The 24,082-nt window shown below is 33.5% G+C and overlaps 4 protein-coding genes across 4 annotated transcripts; 2 read left to right on the top strand and 2 right to left on the bottom strand.

The window, feature by feature from the left end:
* Window positions 1-3,057: 3,057 nt before the first annotated feature.
* On the top strand, window positions 3,058-3,560 carry LOC120160174. The gene is made up of 2 exons (XM_039170598.1): window positions 3,058-3,126; window positions 3,177-3,560. Exons 1-2 carry the CDS (start codon window positions 3,058-3,060, stop codon window positions 3,558-3,560), a joined length of 453 nt encoding a protein of 150 aa, XP_039026529.1.
* A 4,265-nt stretch (window positions 3,561-7,825) lies between these two features.
* On the bottom strand, window positions 7,826-10,657 carry LOC120160288 (ATP-dependent zinc metalloprotease FTSH, chloroplastic). The gene is made up of 5 exons (XM_039170702.1): window positions 9,395-10,657; window positions 8,881-9,127; window positions 8,615-8,798; window positions 8,221-8,392; window positions 7,826-8,130 (listed from the first exon to the last, which is right to left on the bottom strand). Exons 1-5 carry the CDS (start codon window positions 10,655-10,657, stop codon window positions 7,909-7,911), a joined length of 2,088 nt encoding a protein of 695 aa, XP_039026633.1. The 3' UTR covers window positions 7,826-7,908.
* Window positions 10,658-13,594: 2,937 nt separating this feature from the next.
* On the top strand, window positions 13,595-14,284 carry LOC120160173. The gene has a single exon (XM_039170597.1). It carries the CDS (start codon window positions 13,595-13,597, stop codon window positions 14,282-14,284), a length of 690 nt encoding a protein of 229 aa, XP_039026528.1.
* A 2,223-nt stretch (window positions 14,285-16,507) lies between these two features.
* Window positions 16,508-18,159, bottom strand: LOC120160380 (NADH dehydrogenase [ubiquinone] 1 beta subcomplex subunit 2). Its single transcript, XM_039170798.1, has 4 exons — window positions 17,967-18,159; window positions 17,459-17,504; window positions 17,336-17,374; window positions 16,508-16,728 (listed from the first exon to the last, which is right to left on the bottom strand). The coding sequence occupies exons 1-3, from the start codon at window positions 18,068-18,070 to the stop codon at window positions 17,336-17,338; spliced, it is 189 nt and encodes a 62-aa protein (XP_039026729.1). The 5' UTR covers window positions 18,071-18,159; the 3' UTR covers window positions 16,508-16,728.
* Between the last annotated feature and the right edge of the window lie 5,923 nt (window positions 18,160-24,082).

Here is a 24,082-nt window from a genome sequence, read left to right as displayed (position 1 = left end):
CATGTGCACGTAAATTTTGGAGGAAAAAAGCCCAAGAATCTGTATCTTCTCCTTCGACAAGAGCAAAAGCAACTGGAAGAATGTTGTGATTGCCATCTTGGACAACTGCCAATAGTAAAATTTGCTTGTATTTTCCATACAAGAAAGTCCCGTCGATCTGGACCACAGGCTTGCAGTATTTGACAACATTAATGCACTGTGGGTAACTCCAAAAAACCCGGTAGAATTGGCTTCGATCGCGAAGAACTCGATCATTATGGTATGCATAGGAGGTTTTGAAGTCCACAATTATCACAGGATTCAACGTCCGCACCAGCCTAAACCAACCTGGAAGTTCGTTGTAAGATGCATCTCATTCACCATGAAGTTTGACAATGGCATTTTGTTTTGCCAACCAAGCTTTTTTATAGGAGACAGTGTACCCATATTGCGATTGTATAGCTGAAATCAACACTACAACAGCTATATGAGAGCTTGCTTTTACCATGGGCATGATGTCTTGGCATATCATTTCAGAGTCCAAGTTGGGATGATCTTGGTTGACCTCTCCAGCACAACATGTGTGAGGACCGTTGTATATTGTTAGTTCACATATGTTGTTTTTCCTCTTTATTTTCGATACGCGAACCATCCAATTGCATCCGTTTTCGCGTCGGGCAAAATAGCATACATATTTTTCGGTCGTCGATCGGTTGACTCTGGACTGAACAGAATTACGGATATTGTAATTTTTTATAGCCATCATCGCTTCTTCTTTGCTTGAAAACTCCATGCCTAAAGATAACTCACCATTATTTATTGATGAGTAATATCCATAGTCACCGAGATGAGGCATATCCGCAAATTCTGGCCCGTACATTGCACCATAATCAGCTTCATACATGTGTGCAGGAGGGTCAGTTTATGTCACATTTCCTGGAACTTCATCTACATCATCATCATCGGAGTTGAATTGCGGTGATTCTGGGTGAATGAATAATCCAGTCTCAGCATCATCCGCACCAGGATCACGAAGCGGTTCTTCTGGTGGAGATGATGGTTCCTCCATGCTCTCCATATTTAGGTCGAAGAACCTACTACTTGTATGTCTTCCCCTTGAACTATAAGGCATATCGACATTAAGATCGAAAAAGCTCGCAGTCGAATGCCTCCCCTGGAGCTTGAAGCCATCATGTCAAATGGAAACTGCACAGATTGTTGCGTCGATGACATCTCCATATTAAGGTTAAAGAAATTTGCAGATGAATGTCTTCCCCTTGAACTGGACGCGGTGTTGCCATACGAATTGTTCGTGGACCCACATCGGTACATATCATAAGGAGTTGCAGATGAATGTCTCCCCATTATGGCATTAAAATCATTACAAATTACTGTAGTCGGGCTGTCAACTTGATCAACTTGTTCAGCCAGCCCATAGTGGGAGCTTAATGATTAACCCCGAACAACACACACTTGAACAAAATGTACATACATCTCAATAGCGACGTCTGAATAATTACTTTGAGCTTCAACCATCATTGTTCGAAAGTTCGAACGATGTATAAGTTAATGGCAACAATAATGTTGGAAATCTGTACTGCAACGATGACATTCTTCTACTACTTCCAACATGAATCTTCCTCGAAATCTTCGTTATCAGCTCCTCAAGAGTTATGTTTCTCTTGAATGATATTTTAACACGCTCATTTGATACGAAAACAACGCCGGTTTCATATTCTCGAATTTCACCATCATAATAAACAATAGCTGAAAGTCGCGTCATTCTTTGAGTTTAAAAGTGCGGCAATAGTATATCTGCAAAAAAATAACTGAAACAAACCTGATTAAATAAATTATATATGAACGAAAATATAACACAATAATTTTTTTACACATCAACGTAAATAATTTAAATAATATAATATTATATTATTACTTGTACCGCAAAATTATTTCGACGTATGCTCCCGTTTTTCAATTTTACAAATATAAAAATTAATTGAAAATAATTAGTATAATAATTTTTCAAATAATGATAATAAACAATAAGTATAATTAAAAAATTATAACAAAATTACCTTATAACGAAAAATCGCACGAACTTATGAGAAGATTGCCTGAATTATTACTCGTTGACGAAATTGTTGTATTAATTTATAAGTTGAGAGGAGAGATGCCATGAGATGTGAGAAACTTAACAGAAGAAGAAGGGTATTTATAACCATTTAATGCGTGGTACCTGCACCGCGCTATATGTAATTATTCAGAAAAGATATAGTGCGGACCAGGGACCACGTTAAATATAATTCTGGTACGGCGTATAGTGCTGCCCCTGATCCGCACTATACCTCTACGTGGCGTATAGCGCGGATCAGGGAGCGTGCTATACACACGTGTAACCCATGTCAGCGTATAGAGCGGTACATGGGGAGCGCTATACCCCATGTGGCGCCAAATCAACATATAACGCGGGACAGAGGGTGCGCTTTACTGCTACGTGTCTTAAATCAGAAAATATAATCTGACCGGTGTTAGATCGTTTTTTTTTTTTTTTTGGAAAAAACACCTCCGGCATCAGGTACTGTACATAATATTTGAGAAAATTAACTTGACAACCAATATTTCAAGTTTTTTTTCCCAATTCATTAATAGGCTGATTTTGCCCTTATTGACTGAGCTGCCAGAGTGTCAACCCAGGTGGTGTCTCTTCTTCAGAGGAAATGGAACCCATAAGCGCGTCTGTTTACAAACCCTAAACCCATGTCTGATTACTTTAGTTTAATGGCTGCAACACCTAATATTTATTCGCGGATCCAGTCCCCCTCTAATCCACCCCCTCGTGCGCCTTGTTTCTCCTTCCTTTATATACCTCACATTTCCTTCTCAAACCACACAACTCTAAAGCAAAGACAGCCAGTTTTCAAAACTATTCAATCAGAAAATATGGTTGGCGTTTTCCGGCGTTCACTTTCTTTCCCTAACAAAGCCCTAAACCGTCCACTAAGCCGCCGATTTCTCACCACTTTAGATCCATCTCTCTTCCGTGTAGATCACACCCCTTGATTTCCCAACTCAGAGATGAAATCACTGAGCTCAAAGCATGGTCTTGGAATCCGGAGAATCGGACCTCGGCTTGGCTTTGTGATGGTTTGGTTCGTTTAAAGGACGTGCATGAATCTCTGCATGATCTTCTTCAGCTCCCTCAAACGAGTGAACTGTTGAGCCATAAGCGTGAATGGGTCGAGAAGCTCCTCGAAGATTTCTTGCGTTTCGTCGACGTTTACGGGATCTTCCAATCGTCGTTGTTGGCACTCAAAGAAGAACAACTCGCCGCGAGGATGGCTATGAGGAGGAAAGACGATTCTAAGATCGCCGTGTATTTGAAAAGTCGCAAGAAGATGGCTAAAGAGATCGCTAAACTCGTGTCGTCAATTCGATCTGTCTGGCCGTACTCGTTTTCCGGGCCGGCTTTGGTTTCTATCGCAGACACCGAGCTGGCCGGTGTCATCAGCGACGTCGTTGAAATCACTGTTTTAATTTCAGTGGCTATTTTCAACGGGATTTCGACGTCGTTTTGCTGAGAAAATCGTCGTGGATGGGGCTGACGTTGAAGAAGAATGCCACGAAAGTTAGGGTCGAGGAAAGTATCAAAGAATTCCAACAAATCGGTGAAGCCGACATGTGGGGTTTGGTAGAAAAGGAAGACGATGAATTGAGGATGGTTTTGAACAGAATGCAAGAACTGGAACGGTGTTTATCCGATGTTGAAAATGGCAGTGAAAAAGCTTTCAGGAGTTTGATAAAAACTAGGGTTTCACTGCTCAATACTCTCACCAAATAGAAGGAAGAAAGGGATAAAGTAAACAAAATACAAAATAGAGATGCAATTTACTTCTATGTTTTTCTCCGGTAGAAAGTAACTAAATTTGTGAAAATTTGTTGTCCAAAAGTGCTTGCATAGAGATTTTTCTTATGGTGTACAGTCAGTAATTTATTTATTTATTTTTGTAAATTTTGGTCTTCCAATAAAGCTCTTTATCTTTTTTCAATCTTACTATTCATTTGGTATAATATTGTTTTGGCAACTATTAATCCAAAAAATACAAATAAATTAAAAAATGTTAAATTAGGGGAAATGGATGTTAGGAGAGAAAATCAGATATTTCAAGATAATATTGAATTATTTAAGAAAATAGAGATGTTTTGTAGTAATTGAAATAAAGTCGTTAGTGGTTGTTGAATAATTTTATATCATTTTTTATATTTTGACATAAAATTATAAAAAAAAATGAAGAACTAAAATATGAATTTTTCATAAATCAACATCTAGTGAATTTTGGACAACTTTCTTAAATTTATTATTCTATTTTGTTATAATCATTTTGATAAAATTTCACTTTTAATATTCTTTCATCCTAATCTTAAATATAAAAAAGAAAAAAATCATAAAATTACTTTTAATTATCGACAATTTTATCCATACTATAAAAACATCCCTATTTCCTTAATTAATCTAATATTATCACTAAATCTTTAATTTTTCTTTCCAAATATCTATTTCTGTCCAGTGAATCTGTAGAAGTTATTTTCGGTTGCACGTGGCCGGCAGTGAGACATTGTAACGTGGTAGCTCCTTCTCTTCGCTTCTTAATTATTGTCAACCAGGAGAGATATACTTGGGAGTAAGCCATGCACGTTTAATACGTCAAATAAAAATATAATTTAACTATATTAAATGCAATAATATACGATTCAATTCATTTTAAAATTAAATTATACATATAATAATTTAAAAAAAATGTATTTGAAACACATTTTTAGCAAAACCTATAATTGAAAATAATCATTCATTCATGATCAGTTTTGCCTCAAGATAATGCTGCAAATTATTGGAGGTTGCTTCAACTTGCCTTAGAATACAGATTTAGGATTCTCCACCGCCACCGCCACCGCCATTGACAGCAGATTTGAGCTCACAATGCGTTTTGGGCACCCTGCAAAAGCAAATTATTTGAGAGATAGCCATAGACGTCATTAATTTGTGGTCCCTTAGTTGCTCTCAATTATGTTGAAATCATCTCATTGTCTACTGGGAAGATGTGAATTAATCCCGTTCGTGATATTAAATATAGAGTTAACTGGATCACATGTCCTTTACTAATGACATTATTATAAATTGGTTCTAAAGCTTTTAAATATTTTAATTTTTACCCATAAATTATGACTATCATTCTAGATTAGTCCTCAAAATTTTAAACATTTCAGTTTCATCCCTCAACTATGATCTTCCTTCTAAATATGTCTCCAAACTTTTTGAACATTTAAATTTCATCCAAAATTATATGTATATACTAATCACATCCATTGTTAATAAAATCGTTAGGCTAAATTATATTAATATATGCTTGAAAAAAAAAAATTTGGGTCAATCTATGGTTGAAACTAATTACATATTTGGATGAATTGGGGATGAAATTGGAAGATTAAAAAAGTTTGGGGACCAATTTAGATTGAGAGTCATAGTTTTGGATGGAATTAGAATGTTCAAAAGTTGTGCACTAATGGAAAATGAGTCATAATTTTAGGATGAAATTAGAATATTTGAAAGTTTAAGGATCAATTTGAAAGGAGGGTCATAGTTTGGGGACATATGATGCAATTAACTCTTATAAATAAGGAGCTTTGAATTCATGTAATAATTAGGGTTTAATTTGGAAGTTTGGAGCTGGAATCTTTGTTTGTCTTTTTTATTACAAGCTTAAAAAATAACAGAGTTGAACGTTTTCAGCTAATCAAAATTCGATAAGGGTTCGTTGCAGAGCTGAAAAAAGAAAGGTGTTAAGATGTAGCGGTTATGTTGCTTTAAAGAAATATATTGCACGGTGAATATATTTGGGTACAAGACTATAAGCGAGTGAAGCAAACAACACTATAGCGCAGAGTACGAAGAAATATTAACGTAGAGTAGGAAAATACACTGCAGTACAAGAGTTTTTATAGCATGTCAATTATATTTACGGAATTTATATTACACTTGTCGAGTTTTTATAATGTGTACATATATGAGATTAACATTTTAATTCATGTTTCCATAACAAACTCGTACATAATGTTGCGAAGACGACTATCGGATAGAGCAAAATCGCAACTGATAATTTGAGAAAATAAAATGAAGATAAAGAAGACACAAATTTACGTAGAAAACCCTAAATAATATAGTAAAAACCACGGGCAACGGTAGAAGAATTTCACTATGAGAAAATAAGAATTACAACCTCTCTCGATCTACCAAGGAGAAAACAATGATAATTCTCTCTTGATAAAAAGGAGAAAACAACTCTCAAGAAACTTTATAAATTTTCTCTAGTATTGAAGAAAGCTAGAATGCTTTGGGATGGTTTTGAAGCTAAATGAGCTAAGGTATTTATTGAAGCTTTAAGGATTAATTTATAAATACCTAAATTATAATGACTAAAATTGAGATTATCCCATTAGTAAATTTCAACAAAATTTGTTGTCTTTCGATGCATTTAATGCTTTTTGACTAGATTTCATTTTCAACACGCACTTTATGTGCATGTGCTCAACACATAACTCTTATGTAACTCATATAGAGGCTCAAATAAATGTCTACATAATACAATTTCACGTAAGAATATTTTTTTCTGTATTTTCTATTTATTAATGTATAAGATACATGGCCGGAAGCACCAAGTCCTACAAGATAGTAAGTGCATAACCATTATCTTAGAAAATTTATTAAATTTAGTTTGATGGGTTAAAAGGAAGTGAAAAAACAAAAAAGTTGCTTAACATTTTTTTAAAGAATATTAAAATTTTAAATCCTATTTTTAAAATTTTGAATCCACTGCTATCATGTATAATGTACAAATTAAACATGCTTCACATGTCAATTGATTATAATAAAGATGTTTAACTTAAAAGTGGGTTTTTGATTTTCAGTTACACAATCCTGATGGTTTTTGATAATGCAGGTTCAACGAAGATATTTCATATCTTCAAATTACCGGAGACAGAGTCGTTACTGTAGAAAAAGAAGGTTAGTTCAATGGAGAATGATGAAACTGTTAGTTCACAGAATCTATCTTCAGTTCTGAGGAAACTGCGAAGTCAAGGTATGGGTCAATTGCTTTTGAAATTCACTTTGCCCTTTTGTTCAAGTTGAATGATTATTGGTAAATACGAGGATCAAAGTTGAATGGTTGGCTCAAAGATGTCTCGTATATGAACCCGACGAAACAGCAGACGGTGCGTCATCTTTATCTCCCGGTAGAGGTGGAGCACCCCTTGTGTTTGTGATCCTTAACAGGCGGTTGGAAGCCATGGATAAAGATAAAATCTCGGAGAAGGAATTGGATAAAGCGAAGATGGACTTGTAATGAGCGTAAACCAAGTGGTGGAACAGCATAATGCAGATCCGATAAGGACATGGAAGGGAAAGGAAATGAAAGATGTTGGAAAAGAGGGGCAAAGGATGCAGAAGTTAATGCAAGCCGAGTGAAGAAGACTATGAGGTTGGCAAGGGAAGACAGCAGCAATGTCCTACCATATACACCGCACATCGCAGTGATACAAGGTATGCAAATAGTTACCCATATGGTCTAAACCAGATTTTCATGGCAATGGAGAAGCTTGCTATCGATTGCAGGCAAGCTTATAAAGAGCCTAATAATTGCAGAACACGCTGAAGTAATTTCCATTGTATGTGGTACAAGAGCTGAGTTTTTTAGTTTGGTTGGTACCACCGTACATACAAGGAGGAGTCAAGTCGAACATACTTAAGTGTACAATATTTTCGGATTTTGATTTACGGTGAGGAGAGGTATGCAAAGTTTAAGAATTGTACAAAATTTTTCAACATTTGATTGTCACAGTCGTACAAGGACTCAATCGTATATAATATACGATCTAAGAAACATACAGCTCAGCTTTTCCATCAATGAAGAGGCTCATGAACTCTTCTCCATCAACAGTTTCTTTCTCTATCAGAAGTTGTGCAAGCTTGTGTAAAATGTCAATGTGGGTTGTGATTATCTCCTTTGCCCTACTGTATGCAGTCTCTGCTAGATCCCTTACCTCTGCATCCACCACATCGGCGGTTGCCATGGAGTAGTCTTTTTGAGAGGACATCTAAGAATCGAATCGAATTTACGAGTCAGATTACATAGTCCGCAGGATATATAGATACAACATTTGTAATAATAAATTGAAGAACATCACCTGTTGACCTAAGAAAGGATTGCCACCACCTCCACCAATCGCAACCTGTCCAATCTTTTTGCTGAATCCAAATCTTTCAACCATCTGCCTTGCTACTCGTGAGACTTGCATAAAGTCGTTCGAAGCTCCTGTTGTCACATTTTCCTCACCGAAAATTACTTCTTCGGCAATCCTGCACAAGTTATAGAGAAAAGCTCCTAGAATAAAGTTACAAGACAAATTGAATGGAAAGATGCAAGCGCCACTGTACGCTGTTCGAATCACGTCTATTAAATAGGATCTAGATATATTTATGAATCTTATCTAACCATCCTATCTCATCCGACACTAAAAAGGGCTCGAGAATTCATCTCAGTCCAATTGTTTAAGACAAATAAAACTCGAGAAAACTAACCTTCCACCAAGTGCAACGGCCATCTGGTTCTCTAGGTAGCTTCGGCTATAGAGGCCAGATTCAAGCCTCTCTTCACTTGGAGCGAAAAAGGTAAGTCCGCCAGCTTGACCGCGAGGGATGATAGAAATCTTGGCTACGGGATCATATTCAGGCATAAGTGCACCAACTAAAGCATGGCCGGCCTCTGTGGATTGAAGTGCATACAGAAAGTCAAATACCCAGTATCAAATCATAGGCAAAGCAGCAACCGGGGAACCAATGCGCACCGTGATAGGCAACCAATTTTTTCTTCTCATCAGAGACGACAGTATTTTTCTTCTCAGGTCCAGCAATGATCCTCTCCAAAGCATCAGATATTTCATCTTTGCTTATTTCCTTAAGCTCACGCCTTGCTGCAAGAATGGCAGCTTCATTCATCAGGTTCTGCAAATCAGCTCCGGTGAAACCTGGGGTCCTCCTCGAGATCTTTTCAAAGTCAACATCCTTCGCAAGTGCCTTTCCTCTCGAGTGCACCTAGTGTCAATGAAAGGCTCAAGGATGAGCAACTCAACGATGAAATTGAAGGCAACACCATATTTGAGAAAAATCAATGTAGTAGAAATTAAATATCGCCACAAGCTGCAATACCGGCAAGTTTAATAGGAAAGCTAATGACAATCTATTTCACTTTCTAATGGAAACGGAATTGCAACTTCGCTATAACGTTACTACTATAACGTTGTTTTCCAAGTGCAAGCATTCATCTTACAAAAATATACCAAATGCATTGAAATGACTAACCTGGAGAATCTTCACTCTCCCAGCGACATCAGGTCTATCGACTGTAACCTGTCTGTCAAACCTACCAGGCCGCAACAAAGCGGCATCGAGAACATCGGGTCTGTTAGTTGCAGCCAACACAATGACACCTGAATTGCCCGAAAACCCATCCATCTCAGTCAACAACTGATTGATTGTTTGCTCTCTCTCATCATTTCCACCTCCAAGACCAGCTCCTCTTTGTCTCCCAACAGCATCAATCTCATCAATGAATACAATGCAAGGCGCCTTCGATTTCGCCTTATCGAATAAATCCCTTACTCTGGAAGCACCTACACCGACGAACAACTCCACAAACTCTGAAGCAGCGCATGAGAAAAACGGTACCCCGGCTTCTCCTGCTACTGCTCTCGCCAATAGAGTCTTTCCGGTACCAGGAGGGCCAACTAATAAACACCCTTTCGGGATTTTAGCTCCTAAAGTCGTGTACTTGTCTGGGTTCTTCAAGAAATCGACAACCTCTTGGAGTTCCAATTTTGCCTGGTCAGCTCCGGCGACATCAGCGAAGGTAACACCAGTCTCCGGCACTTCCTGGAACTTGGATTTGGATCGTCCGAAATCCATGGGTCCTCCAATCCCGCCGGGGCCACCTGGACCACCTTGAGCCCGACGGAAGAGGAAGAACAATCCGGCGAAAGCAAGGAAAGGGAAAAGCAAATTCCCAATAAAATTGAAAAGCCCGTTACCGGAATCACCCTCGGATACCGAAATATCGACGCCGTTCATTGCCAATATGTCGATGAGGTCAGGGTCATTAGGGACAATCACGGTGGCTCTACGGCCATCGACGGCGGTGAGTTGGAGAGCAGAACCGTCTTTGCTAAATCTGACCCTCTCCACTTTCCCCTTCTTGACCGCGTTCAAGAATTCGCTGTACCTCCATTGGCTACCTTCTGGAAGATCCGAGGATTGAGATTGAGGCTTGGGAGCAGTCAAGAGGAGATTTTGCGCAAAGGGTGACTGGTTCGACGGGCTCGGCTTCGTTGGCTGGGCTTCAATCACCGGAGGAGGTGTAGGCGGTGCGTTATCAACGGCGAGCGCTTGTGGGGCAACCGAAGAGAACAGTAAGGCAGCAAGAGTGGCATGAGATTGAAGGGTTTTGACAGTCTGTTTCTTGTTGAGGATAGACCGAGTTACTTGCAATTTTCTAGTGGTTTTTGTAGTTGGGGGAGAGAGTAAAAGTTGGGTACCGAAGAAATTTGAAGAAAGCAATGAGTTCGCCATTGATGGCAAATATCAGAGATTAAGCTATCGGTTTCTGTTACTACACCTACAGCCAAGTGGTATGGTATTAATAGTCTTTTGTTATGAAATCAAATGGCGTGGAGGAATTGAGTTTTGAGGATTCTCATTTGAGTGTGTTGGATTAAGCAACGCCGTGGACTTCATTGTTGCTGGGGTTGTGGCTACGTATTCATCGTATTATCCGCTCCTTTTCATTATAATCTTACTCTTCTAATCCACAAATCTATACTTGGGAATGATTCCTTAATCAAACGAGGAATTAAGCTGAACAAGGCCCACTGACCCAGAGCTTATACAACTCTAACAAAGTATGGGCCAAAAATTAGCCACGTGCTCAGAATCTTGAATTTTAGGCCCAAGGACAAGAGTGGTTGTTATTAAAGGCACAAAGTAACAGAGATGTTGAGTTACTGCAAAAAGGTTCATCTTTAACAACAGACCATGCACATTTGGAAAAAAAATGAAGTGTAGCCATTGAGCCTTGGTGACTTGTCACCTTTTCCTTCTCAAACATTGCATCCCTAACTTTGGACTTGATTATGTGATGAACTCAAATCCTCATATTGATTCATAGTGGCATATTGAAAAGTTTTAGTGTTTAATTTTGATTGAAATCTGAAGGGATTAAAAGATTTTTCGATCAATTTGAAATAAAAAAAGAAAGAAAAAAGAAGAGTAATTGATGAATTTTTTATCAAAGAAACCATAAATAGTGATAGAAATGACGACGGAGAGGTGATGATCCAAAACTAAAAATTAAAACTTTATAATTCATCATTGTTAACAGTACAATAAACTTGAAACTAAACTTCATTAATCTTTTGATCAAGCATGACCTTCTCATTGTTGGGATTGACTGACGATCATTTTGTCTATCGAAAAATTAATCTTTGTGGTGATTGTCGATTTGAAAAATAATGATATTTTTTGAGGAAGGAGAATTTAACATGTCACATCATTATTTCTTAACGACAACTAATAACAATGACCGTAGTTAAAGACGGACACATGATTTTATATTAGAGAAATACGAACTTATAAAATTTTAGGGGATAAAAAAATTATCAATAGAAAATATAAAAAATATCTAAGATATATGATAATTTAAAATTTTCAGGAGGTGATGAGTATTTAGTAACCACAAATTATGTGTCATTGTCTACCACTATTTCTTAGGGTAAGTCGAATCTGCAAAGGGAAATTTTCCATATGAAGTTTTTCATGCTCCAAAATGTAACAAAAACGATAGGATCAGTTTCAATCCATTTTGTAAAATAGTAGTATGCAACCACCAAATATTTCTTTTTCCATGTGAGAGGAAAAGATCATAGTAAATTTATCCCTCACCCCATTTTGCAAATAGACATGGGTTGATGTCCATATTCAAATATTTTGCAGGTTGTCTAGGGATAATTGCATATGTTTGGTATGAAACACATTTTTCACAAAAATTATAATGTTGTCTCTTATTACGTGTGTCTTATTCTACGTTGATCTTACATTATTTGTTTTTCACTTATAAATATTTAACAAATGGTCTATAAAGAAATTTTGTGTAAAACGTTGTCGAGGAGTGCGTACCCCAATGCTCTTATCTCTAATCTTCTTGTTATGTTAGGTTATCTGTAATATACTCACTCTTTAAAGATGCTACTATTTGCGATCTCCATACATCTTTATCTTTTATACTACAAACTAAAAAAATTTAAAGGGGAAAACAAACTAAAAAAAATTTAGGTGTTAAAACATATAATTAGTAAAAAAACACAAAAAAAATCTAAAATATAAAAGAATTTAAAAATATTTGGGAGACGATTACCTCCACTCACCATGCATTAGTGCGCAGGAGTCATGGTCTTTGAGAGGGCTTCAAGGGAGTCTTTGAAGATAATTTTTTTAAGAGTAGACTTATGGATAGACATGAGATTTTATACTACGTGCAAATTTATAATATTCTAGAAGATAAAAGTAAATTATCAATAAAATTATATCTTAAATATATGAAAATTTAAATTTTCATGGCCGGATGATGTACGTGACTTTTTCCATTTCGGAGTAGTTTGCTCTCCGATTTGTAGGGCTTAATTGACGTATGCGATCTTTTACAAATGAAGAGTCGTCGTCTTGCATGGCGCATGCAGAAGCAGGGGTTTACGAGTTTAGATAGATCGCCAAGAAACTATGGTTATTGGTTAATAAACTACAATAAGCTTTTTATATTTTTATAAATATATATAAAGTAACCTTCACAAAACTTTCTTGGAAATTCCCCCACCGAGAGTGTTGAAATCTTTATATATATAAAAAATATTTATATATCAGATTTAATGTTGCCTTCACACAAAACACACACAGTTGATTACCAGAAAAGAAGCAAACAAAAGACATTATCACTTCGGCAACATCTTGTCTCTTGTGCCTTTTGACAATTTAACACAAGCTGGCATCCAAATCTTATGTAACGCAAACTCGAATATATATATATTATATCTATATTAGAAATGTTATATCGGAATATATAGGGATAAATCGAGAGGTATTAACAGAGTGATCACATCTTCTAAAATTTTATATATTTTATTTATATTTTTGTTCTTTCTAAAATTTTATATATTAATCTTTAACATAAAATTTTATATATATCCGTGCGAGTTTAGGAATAATATAAAGAACATTTTCGATATCTTCAGCGGAAGGTTCCCGCAGACAAATTTGGTCCCTTAGCTGTTACCAATTGTCCCACGCCCGCACTCTGAAGGAGACTTCGTACGCCTTTTCCCACGGATCTGAGATCTAATGTAGGATAAGTTGCCCTTAACAGAGTCAATATAAAGCCAGGTTCATGTGTTATTGGCCTTCCATAGCCCCTTCATCAGCCCTAACCCTTCACTCGAATTCTCCTCTTTGTTTTCGACAATGGCGAACCTGAATTTCGATGCTCTAAGGGACTTACATAACTCCGCTAACGACCTCCTTCACTCGCCGATAATCAAGCGAGCACTCGTTCACCGGGGTCAAGAGAAATGGGTTCATCAAGTGTCCGAATCGTCTCTGAGGATGTTGGATGCATGCGGCATCTCCCGAGACATTCTCTTGCTCGTCAAGGACCACGTTCAAAACCTACAATTCACCTTGCGTCGAGTAAGCACCGACGAGTCCGATATCAGAACCAAGATATCGGTTTACAACCAGTACTCGAAGAAGCTAAAGAAAGATACTCTCAAGTGTTTGCAATCACTAAAAGGGATGAAAAACAAACCTATAGCTAACGACATCGTAACACCCATCGACAATAACTTGTCGATGGTTATAGATGTGTTACAAGAAGTGAGAGTAACTGCCATCTCCGTTGTGGAGTCACTTCTTCCCCTCGTTTCGATTCCATGGCTGGAACGAAAATCGTGTAAAGGGTATTTTGGATCGAAGTTCATGCGATCGAGTTGCCGGAGGTTTTACGATATAAGTGATGAACTGGAGGTTCAAGGCGCGAATAAACGATTGCAGGCAGTGGAAATAACGATTGAGGATCTTGAAGCTGAGATAGAGTGTATGTTCAGATGTTTGATACAGACTAGAGTTTTACTTCTTAACATATTTACCAACTAATTAATCACCATACACTATATATACATAACTTTTTCATTTTTTTCACTTTCAATTGGCAAATTCTTCACTGATTAATTGTTATGCTAATTTGGTTTAGTATTTGAATAAACCAAAAGCTGCTGTATTCTTTGCTTCTTTTTCAATAAGATATCGCAGTCCTAATTATTGGTATTTAACTGTTAAACCTTATTATTAATATCTCTGTTATATGTAAATTGCAGATTTAATTTATATCCATCGATAAAACTACAATCAATCAAATTCAAGCATATAAAATTAATTAATAGCTTAGACTTAATATAATGATTAATGATGAAATTTGATTATTTTTTAAATTAGTCTAGAGTGATTACAAAGTAATATTTGTTCAGAACTTTCATAAACTATTGATGACACGCACACATCATGCAGACGCAACTGTTCAAACTCGAGACCTCTACAAAGAATAACATTCTATATATTCATAAAATTTGACCATTATATATTGTTGAGAGGATTTCATTTATCTAAAGAAATTAAATATTTCTCTCATAGTGAAATTGTAATCCATGTCTTAAAACTACATGACATTTATGGATAAATATGGTACCGGGTTACTCAATAAATGCAATGTATGTTGATCATTCTTTCTCTCATAGTGAAATATAGGTTAAACTATAAATTTCATCACTAAACTTTCTTTTCATTCTTATTTTGATCATTAAAATTAAAAAAAATTACTCATTAAACTTTTAATTTACTTTTATTCCAATCAGTTGAGGATTAAATAATAATAAAAGGGTAACATGACAATTGTATGTTGATGTGAAATGATTTTTATTGACATGATATTCAAATGTCATCCATAACATTTTTTTATTTTATTCTTCCTTCAAATATTACAATTTACAATTTCATTCTTATCTCACGTCGACACTGCAACTACCATTCTACGACGTTGTCTTCGACTACTCAAGGTATTGACGAACTCATCTCATCGTCTCATACCACTTCATCATTTTAATTTTTATCAAAATCACGTTAAAACACAAAAAATTCAACCCCAAACCTAAAACTCGTAAAATCCTAAATCACTTTGATCTATAATATCCTCTATTTGATTAAAGTGGAATCAAGATATACAACTTGCTTCCTCCTCCATATCCCGAACGTTGGGTTTTGAAAGAAGATGCCTCGTCATCAAGAAATCAAAAGGAGTTTGAAACCAATGATTCTTTCACAAAAAATAAAGAAAGTTTTGAGACCACTTTATAACTTTTATAAAAAAATGTTCAATAATACATTGTTAAGTATTTAAAGATAGAATATTAATCTTTTTGCTTATAAAAAAATCAAGTATATTAATCTTTTTATACTTTACAGACCAAAATATAAGTGAGAAGAAAATTGAGTGATGGAATTCATAATTTACCCAAGATAAAAAGCACTATATATATAATTATGGATAAAGTACACAAATAGTCCATCGATTATAGGATGTTGCTTTATTGAATCCATCGACTATTTAAAAGTTATAAATGATTCTTCAACTATAGGATGTTGTTTTGTTGAATCTCCAACTATTAAAAGTTACAAAATAATCACCAATTATTCATATGTTCTAAGATCATCCTTTTCCATTAAAAGATTTATGATCATTTGAGTTAGACATTAACATATTAACTGAGATATGATAAAAAAATGATCTCAGAACCGTTTGAGCTATATTTTGAGTATCAACACTCCTTTATAGCGTAACATCGAACAAGTGTTTGAAACTTTATATCATCGAACCAATGCTTGAAAATAACAATGACACCAATAGACATAATTAAAATATGATTATATCATATCCTAATCATTATGTTAACACCCAACTCATACGGCTATTATTTTTTAACAGAAAAAGACAAGTTTGGAACATATTAATAGTCAATTGATCATTTTGTAATTTTTAATAGTCATTGGACTTGATAAAATAGTATTCTATAATCGGGGACCACTTTGTAACTTTTAATAGTTAGGGGACTCAACAAAACATCATCCTATAGTCGAGGGATTATTTGTATACTTTACCCTATATATTTGTATACTTCACCCTATAATTATCAAGGATAATTATTTAATAGATTGACGATGATGCTATTTTCACTCTACAACAGATTATGACCACTGAATCGTACTTGTAAAGTTAAAAAACACTACTGTAAATTCATCAAATAATAATTCTGCTGAGCATAGGAGTGCACAAGCAACACATACATTAACAAGAATCCATGCTTAGAAACAACAAAACCCAATGTTGAAATGACGTTCCGTTTATTTATCTTATTATGCTTACAATCTTTCTTCACAATCACTTTATTGAAACTAAAGAACTTTAGACATTTTTAACAGCATCTGCAACAGCAACCTATAATCCGATATTCTTCCACCGGCTGCTGCTAAAACATTGCCAATAATCACTGCAATGGAAAACAAAGTTTTCTTTTTCATGCCACAACATGAATATAGATATTACCTAAGCACGCACTTAGATGAGTTAAGCAGCAAACTATGTGCACATTATAATTTCCAACAAACAAATGAGGTGACAAAAGATATGACCTTAATCGTTGGAGGAGATGAATTTTAACTTCCTAAGGCCTACTAACCGATTGACAAAAGATATGGCCGTTAAATGTCAGAAGAGATGAACTTTAACTTCCTAATTGAGGAATACTTGAATATTTGATAATAACAATGCTAATCCTCAGTTTATCTCTTCTCTATTATTGTACTAGTGATGATCCTTTTTTGCTTACGCATACGCATGCAAATGACATTAACCCAGTATAGCAGACCATAAAGCCTTAAAGTTATTTCGACATAAAGCACTAAATCTTAATGTAACACCAAATTGGAGTTTCATAATAACTCATGGTACAGGAGAAAGTAAGCTTTCAAGCATCAAAGAATAAATGACCTCTCTTCTAGTTGTTTTCAATTAACCTCTCATAAAAAATGCAAAACCATGCAAAATCGAAACTCAACAAGTCATGCCAAGAGGTCACATAAAAAGAAAAACAGTACCTAATGATCGTCATGGCCTTCCCAAGGGTGTCGCCAACCCTAAGAGCGACAAAGTCAGTCCAGGATTGAAAGCAAGTTAATAAGGATTGATCATGAAGACAGCTGAAACGAGGAACTTCTTACCAATACAACAGGACCATCTTGCTTAGCCCTGTACAAAATCCAGAACCTGAAACATGCCAGATTTCGAGAAACTTAAGAAAATCCACCAGCGTTTCGGTATAATATTTATTGTTTGCGAGAAACTTAACTTACTACATCGTCTATGAATCCGAAGGATAATATAGTGACAAAATATTAAAAGCAACACACAACCATCAATACCCATGATCGTTAATGAAAAGGTTCGAACAACAACCTAACCAGAAAAACAAGATAAATTCTAAGACATAAGATCCTCTGAGAATCAATTAATTTGATCGAATTCAAGCCTTCACTGCAAAAATTTCAGCAAAACCCCCAGTTCCCTTAAAATTTCACTTTCAATGCATATCGATGAATTCTATATTCAACTATTCAAATTGAAATTGAAATTTCACCAATTCAACACGTCTTAGCTCAACAGAATCATTCGATAAATGCCGATTGATGACAAATCACTATAGATTAATTCAAAGTAATAAAATATTACCACATGACGGCGCACAAGCCTTTGCCGGTGACGGCATGCCATCTCTTTGGGTGATGCAAAGTTACACCTTTGTAAGTTGTACTCCCTCCATGGCCTCCTCCCATCTCTCTTATCACTCTCTGTAGCCAAACCCTAAATCACCAGAAACGTTCCCAAATGTTCGAAGCTGGAGTATTAATTATTAAATCGCTCGCCGGTTGCTTTGATCTAAACCGATCCCGAAACCATTGGATGCGAATTCGATTAACTGAGGGCCCGATTCCTATATGTGCTGGACCGGATCATGAACTCGTTTCTTTTCGTTATAATGGGCGTTTGAGTATCGGCTAAACAAAATTGACGAAACCCAGTACCTAGCCCAAACCACAGAAAATTGATAAAAATTAAATTTGAATTTAATTTGTTTTTAAATAAAAACAGTAAAGGAGGGTCTGAAATTGTATTCCGCCCTCCGTACATAACAGACAATTCATTATTATTATTTTTAATTTAGGTGATATAAATTAGTATTTATTTAAAATAAATGATAATCCCTTAATTATTAGAGTCTCTTGATTCGTACAACAATTCATTATAATATGTAATAATGATTAATTTATCCAAGTATACCATATTTTAAAATTATTTATGAAAGTCATTGTAACAGTCCAAATCTAATTATTATATCATCTATCTAAAATGTCACATTTAGGTTGTTAAAGAAATCATTAAATTAAAATTCCTTTATGTTATAGTTCAAAATACATGTTATGTGACCAGAAAAATATACAATGTTGACCTACCAAAATACGACAATCACGACAGTTATACAATATTTGTTGATGTAAATTAAAATAATACAATATCAATAAAGTTTACGGACCACATACACAAATAAGGGACTTATGGATACGTATACCTCTAAAGTAATTAGTTCTTAGATACGACAATGTTGGAATCCTATTACGATGGTCCTTGAACAAGTACAAACTATTAACTTATAAACAGAGACATCTAATCATTGAGTTTTACAAAATTTAATGGTACACTTCTAGTCTACTATAATACTCGTAATTCATAAAAGTAAAGATGATAGGTAACATAAGTAAAAATGAATAAGTTTGAACACGTAATAAGATCAATAAGGATACAATCAGGGACGTATCTAGGGGTGGGCCATAGCCATCGCAAAATATAAAAGAATTAGTATATAATTTAAATAAAGCTATATATAAATTATATTTAAAAAGTTATATTAGTATAGTTGATATATTTTTAGATTGATTATAGATATTTATAGTATTATATTTTTAAATTAAAAAATATATACAAATTATGTTAGATAAATTTTGTAGGTATAATGTCAAAATTAGCCTTCAATATTTATTAAAATGATCATTTTGATCCTAATTTTATTCTGTAGAGTATTTTGACTCCTAATATTTCATTTTAAGGTAAAATAATCCTAACGTTTGACTAATTAGTCACTTTGACTATTATTTTTTTCTAGAGCATTTAAGCTCTCAATATTTCATTTTAGGATAAAAAATACTCTTATTTTAGAGCATTAATAGTTTGTTAACTAATATTTTCTATTCAATGAGGGACTTTTTGTCCTAAAATAAAACGTTGAGGGCCAAATGCTAAAAAACAGAGAGAATAGGGACTTTAAAAAAATATGGTTTCATGTGGTGTAAGTCTAGTTATCTTTTAATAGTTCATTAAATGAATGTATTAAGATGAAGCTCTTATCAATGTAATTGTGGACATGTGGTTGTGTGGTCAAATCGTTTGTTCACCTTCGATAAAGGTTGAAACAGTGCACAAAAACACCTTTTCCTCACTTCCGAGTGAGTTGGTCACGTTAAAGCAAGCTAGTCGACGAATTTTGTGGCACCAAATTACAGTCAATCAACGCAACAGGGAATCGTTGAGAAATAGCTTCACCATCTACGGCAGCAAAATGGAGAGAAGGGCAATGGGATAGACAGTTGCCGTGAGGCGGCGCCAACTATAAGGTTGGATGTGCGTGAAGTTAGGATTGAACTATGTGGGAGTAGATCCTCCAATAATATAATGTTTATTTGTTGAGTCTTTCAATTATTAAAAGTTAAAAAATGGTCCTTTGATTATATGATGTTTGTTTTGTTGAGTCCCTCTAGTATTAAAAGTTACAAATTTGTCACTCGACTATTCATATGTTCCAAACTCGTCATTTTCAGTAAAAAAATTGACGGTCGTCTTAGTTGAACGTTAACATACTAATTGAGATATGATAGTAGTTTGAGATTTTGGGATCGTGTTTTAATATATTAATGTCCAACTCATATTATGAGTGAGCAAAACTCGACTCGATCAAAAAATCAAGTTTTTTTCAATTTCGAGTTATTCAAGTCAATTGAAATTATCAATTTTGTTTTCGAGTTCGAGTTGAGTTTAAATTTTAAAATTTCGAGTAACTCGAAAAATCAAAAATTTGGTTGAGTATTTCGACAAATTTTTTGATTTGGTCCTGATTTCCTATTCCTTCAATTCCTTCTTCATTTTAAGACAATTTTTTACCAAATTTGAACCACATGCTCCTAAACCATCATATAATACATATGTACTTTCAATTCCACTTTTTTGATAGCAAATTTTCTATTTTTCAATTTAGTTCATCAATTTTGCATGATTTCCGTATTTCTTCGATTCATCCTTCATTTTAAGTACGTTTTTGACCAAATTTAAACCACATGCTCTCTTACCACTATAGAATACATATGTAACTTCAATTCTTATTTTTTTTACTAAAAATGTACTCTCTTTCATCAATCTTTTATCCTCAAAATACATTCTTTGAAATATAATATTATAAATATATTTTATAATTTTAGATTGTATATGATATATTAAGTAACATTATAATGTGAAAAGAATATGAAGAAATATATATATCTTATATGGTTAGAGAAAGTAAAAACAATTAGGAACAAAACTATATTGTAATACTATAAATAATTACAATTAAATTTGTATAGAAACTCGAACAATTCAACTAAACTCGAAAAATTTTCAAGTTAAGTTTGAGTCATAAAATATGAATCGTCAACTCAAAATTTTTTGACTCGACTCGATCGAATACTCACCCCTAGCTCAGATTGTCGTTAATTAATTTTTATCAAAAAAAATGAGTTTGAAACACATAAATAGTTGATTTACTATTTTATAACTTTTAATAATCGGAGGACTCAACAAAGTGACGCCCTATAATTGAATAACCATTTTATAATTTTTAATAGTTGATAGACTTAATAAAATAACATCTATAATTGGGGACCATTTGTATATTTTACCCTATTTTAAAACTAGCGATCACTTATTTATTTATAATGTAGGCCCGTTCCTGATGAGTGGATCGAAGAACGGATGAAACGGGGAGGGATTTAGATAATATTTTTATTGTTCAATTGTGTCGATATTCTGAAAATGAAATTATTAAAATGATCATAATGTTTGCGACTTTACAAGTAAAGCAGGTTGAAAAATCTTTTAGAAAAAGACTGGAGATTTGATTCTTGAAAGTTTCAATAAAACAGATTTTTAATATTTTATATTCGGTATTTATATTAAATGGTAAACTTAATATTTATATTATCATTTAATTAATTTTATATTTTAAAAGAAATTATTAGTTTGATTAAAAATAAAAAATATCAAAATTACAATAAAGATTTATAACCACAACCGTAGACTAAACATATAATAAAAATATTTTCTTAAGTATAAGAAAACTAACTACTAAATATTCATAAGGATCGAAAAGATTAAAAAACCTAACCAAATAAAATCGAACAAAATATAGATACGAATAAATCTAACAGTATCGACAAATAAATCGTAAAAGAATATTGAGCTATTGAAAGACCACTGATTAACTGTAAATTAGAATCGAGCGACGTGAAAATACTATTCATAAATGCAAATCGCACATTCAAATCTAATCCGATGGTCCAAAGAAGGGAAGATCAACATGATAACAAATAAGCGTCATCTTGATAAGTTGTATCGATGTCAAATCTAACCCTAAAAAAAATGAAAACAACATCCAAATGAACGAAAATGTGTCATAAAGATAAATAAAATTGTGTCATAAAGACAAAGAAAAATATGTCATAAAGACAGAAAAAATGTGTCATACAGGTAGAATTATTAAAAATGAAAAACAAGGAAAAAAACAAATATACATTGTAATAAGTAAAGGAAAAACAATGAATATGGACGGTCAACGACCAACACCAAGACCGGTTGCGTCGCCAATCACATAGATGAAGAAAAAGAAAAAAACTAACGTGATTAAATAAAAATAGAAAAAAATAGGGCTATTGTTAATAAATATTTATATTGTAAATCTTTTTAATTTATATATTGATTTAAACAATATATAGACAATATAATTAAATTGTATGATTTAAAATTATAACTAATGATATAGACACTAATAATAAAATTTATTAATTATTATCCTGATAAAAATTACAATTTAAAAAAAAATACAAAGACTACAATAATTATAACTAATGATATAGACAATTAAATTTATAACTAACTAATGATATAGACACTAATAATAAAATTTAATAAAATTTATTTAATTATTATCAGGATAAAATTACAATTTAAAATTTTAAAAATACAAAGACTATAATAATTAAATATTAAATTTACAGTTTATACATAATAAAAATGAAGATTGAATCATATAATTTGCAGGTGGTTCAGATCCTTAACAGTTTATACATAATAAGAATGAAGATCGAAACAATGGGTATTGAGGTTTTATTATTTTTTTGATTGGGAAGTGAAGATCAATCATGTTTCTAGAGAGTAGAATACCATTGCGGGTGCACTAATCAAATTGAGTCATAATAAACTTATAGGTAAATGGGTTTTTAACGAGCATCCATTAAAGTTGATAGCGATGGTGTTAAAGGATATCGTCCAACAACTATAGTTGATCTTTTGTATGTTATATATACCAGAAAAAAGAAAGTACCAGTCTTTATTTTATGTATTAATGATGAATTTTTTTTTTTGGGTAAAATATACAAATAATTCTGACTATATTATATTATTTTATTGAGTCACTTGATTATTAAAAGTAATAAAATGATCATCTAATTTTAGGGCAATGATTTGTTGAGTCCCCTGACTATTTATGAAATGATCATTCGACTATTCATATGTTCTAAATTTGTCCTTTTTGTTAAAAAATGATTCCCATATGAGTTGGACGTTAACGTGTTGATTGAGATATAATAAAATCATATTTAAATGATGTCTATTGGCATCGTTGTTGCTTTCAAGCACTGACTCGACAACATAATGTTCCAAGCACTCGTTCGACGACATAATGTAAATGGATATCTGATCCACAAAATATAACTCAAACGATTATGGGATCAGATTTTATTATATTTTAGTCATTAAGTTAACGTCAAACTCAGAAGACCGTCCATTTTTAAAGAAAAATGACGAGTTTAGAATATATGAATAGTCGGTGACCATTTTGTAATTTTTAATTGTTTGAGGACTCAACAAAATAACACCCTATAATCAGAGTGATCATTTTGTATTATTTACCCTATTTTTTTCACAAGTGAGATTTTAATATTGTTATTTAATTTATTTAAGGACCTTAAATTCTAATTCCTAATCTATAAACTCCAAATTCTAGTTCTTAAACCCAACCTTTAAAATTTTAATTATTGAATTTTATATAAAACACGTGACAATGTTAAAACCTCCTTTATAAAAAATCATCATAAATAAATGTAATATTTTTAATAAAATTATTTTTTTATTAATTCATTAATTTAATTGCAATAAAACTTCAAATATGATGACAAGTCCCACGGAAAATCTTCAACAGATCAACCACTCCCACAATTCATAAACTTGAAAATGTTCAACGACTCCCATTATTCATATTTATTTAATAAAAATAGTTCGAATAAAATATACAAATGATAGAGAAATCATAAGATGTTTTTATTAGGTCCCTCGATCATAAAAAATATAAAATAATCGCTTAAGTTAAACAATAGTAATATTTTTTCTATTAAAAGTCTAATGACAGATGAGACAACAATTAATAA

Source organism: Hibiscus syriacus, unplaced genomic scaffold (genome assembly GCF_006381635.1).
Source record: "Hibiscus syriacus cultivar Baekdansim isolate YM2019G1 unplaced genomic scaffold, ASM638163v2 tig00111392_pilon, whole genome shotgun sequence".
Lineage (NCBI taxonomy): Eukaryota > Viridiplantae > Streptophyta > Magnoliopsida > Malvales > Malvaceae > Hibiscus > Hibiscus syriacus.
The sequence above is the reverse complement of the archived record's forward strand: the minus strand, read 5'-3'. Positions and strand labels throughout refer to the sequence as shown.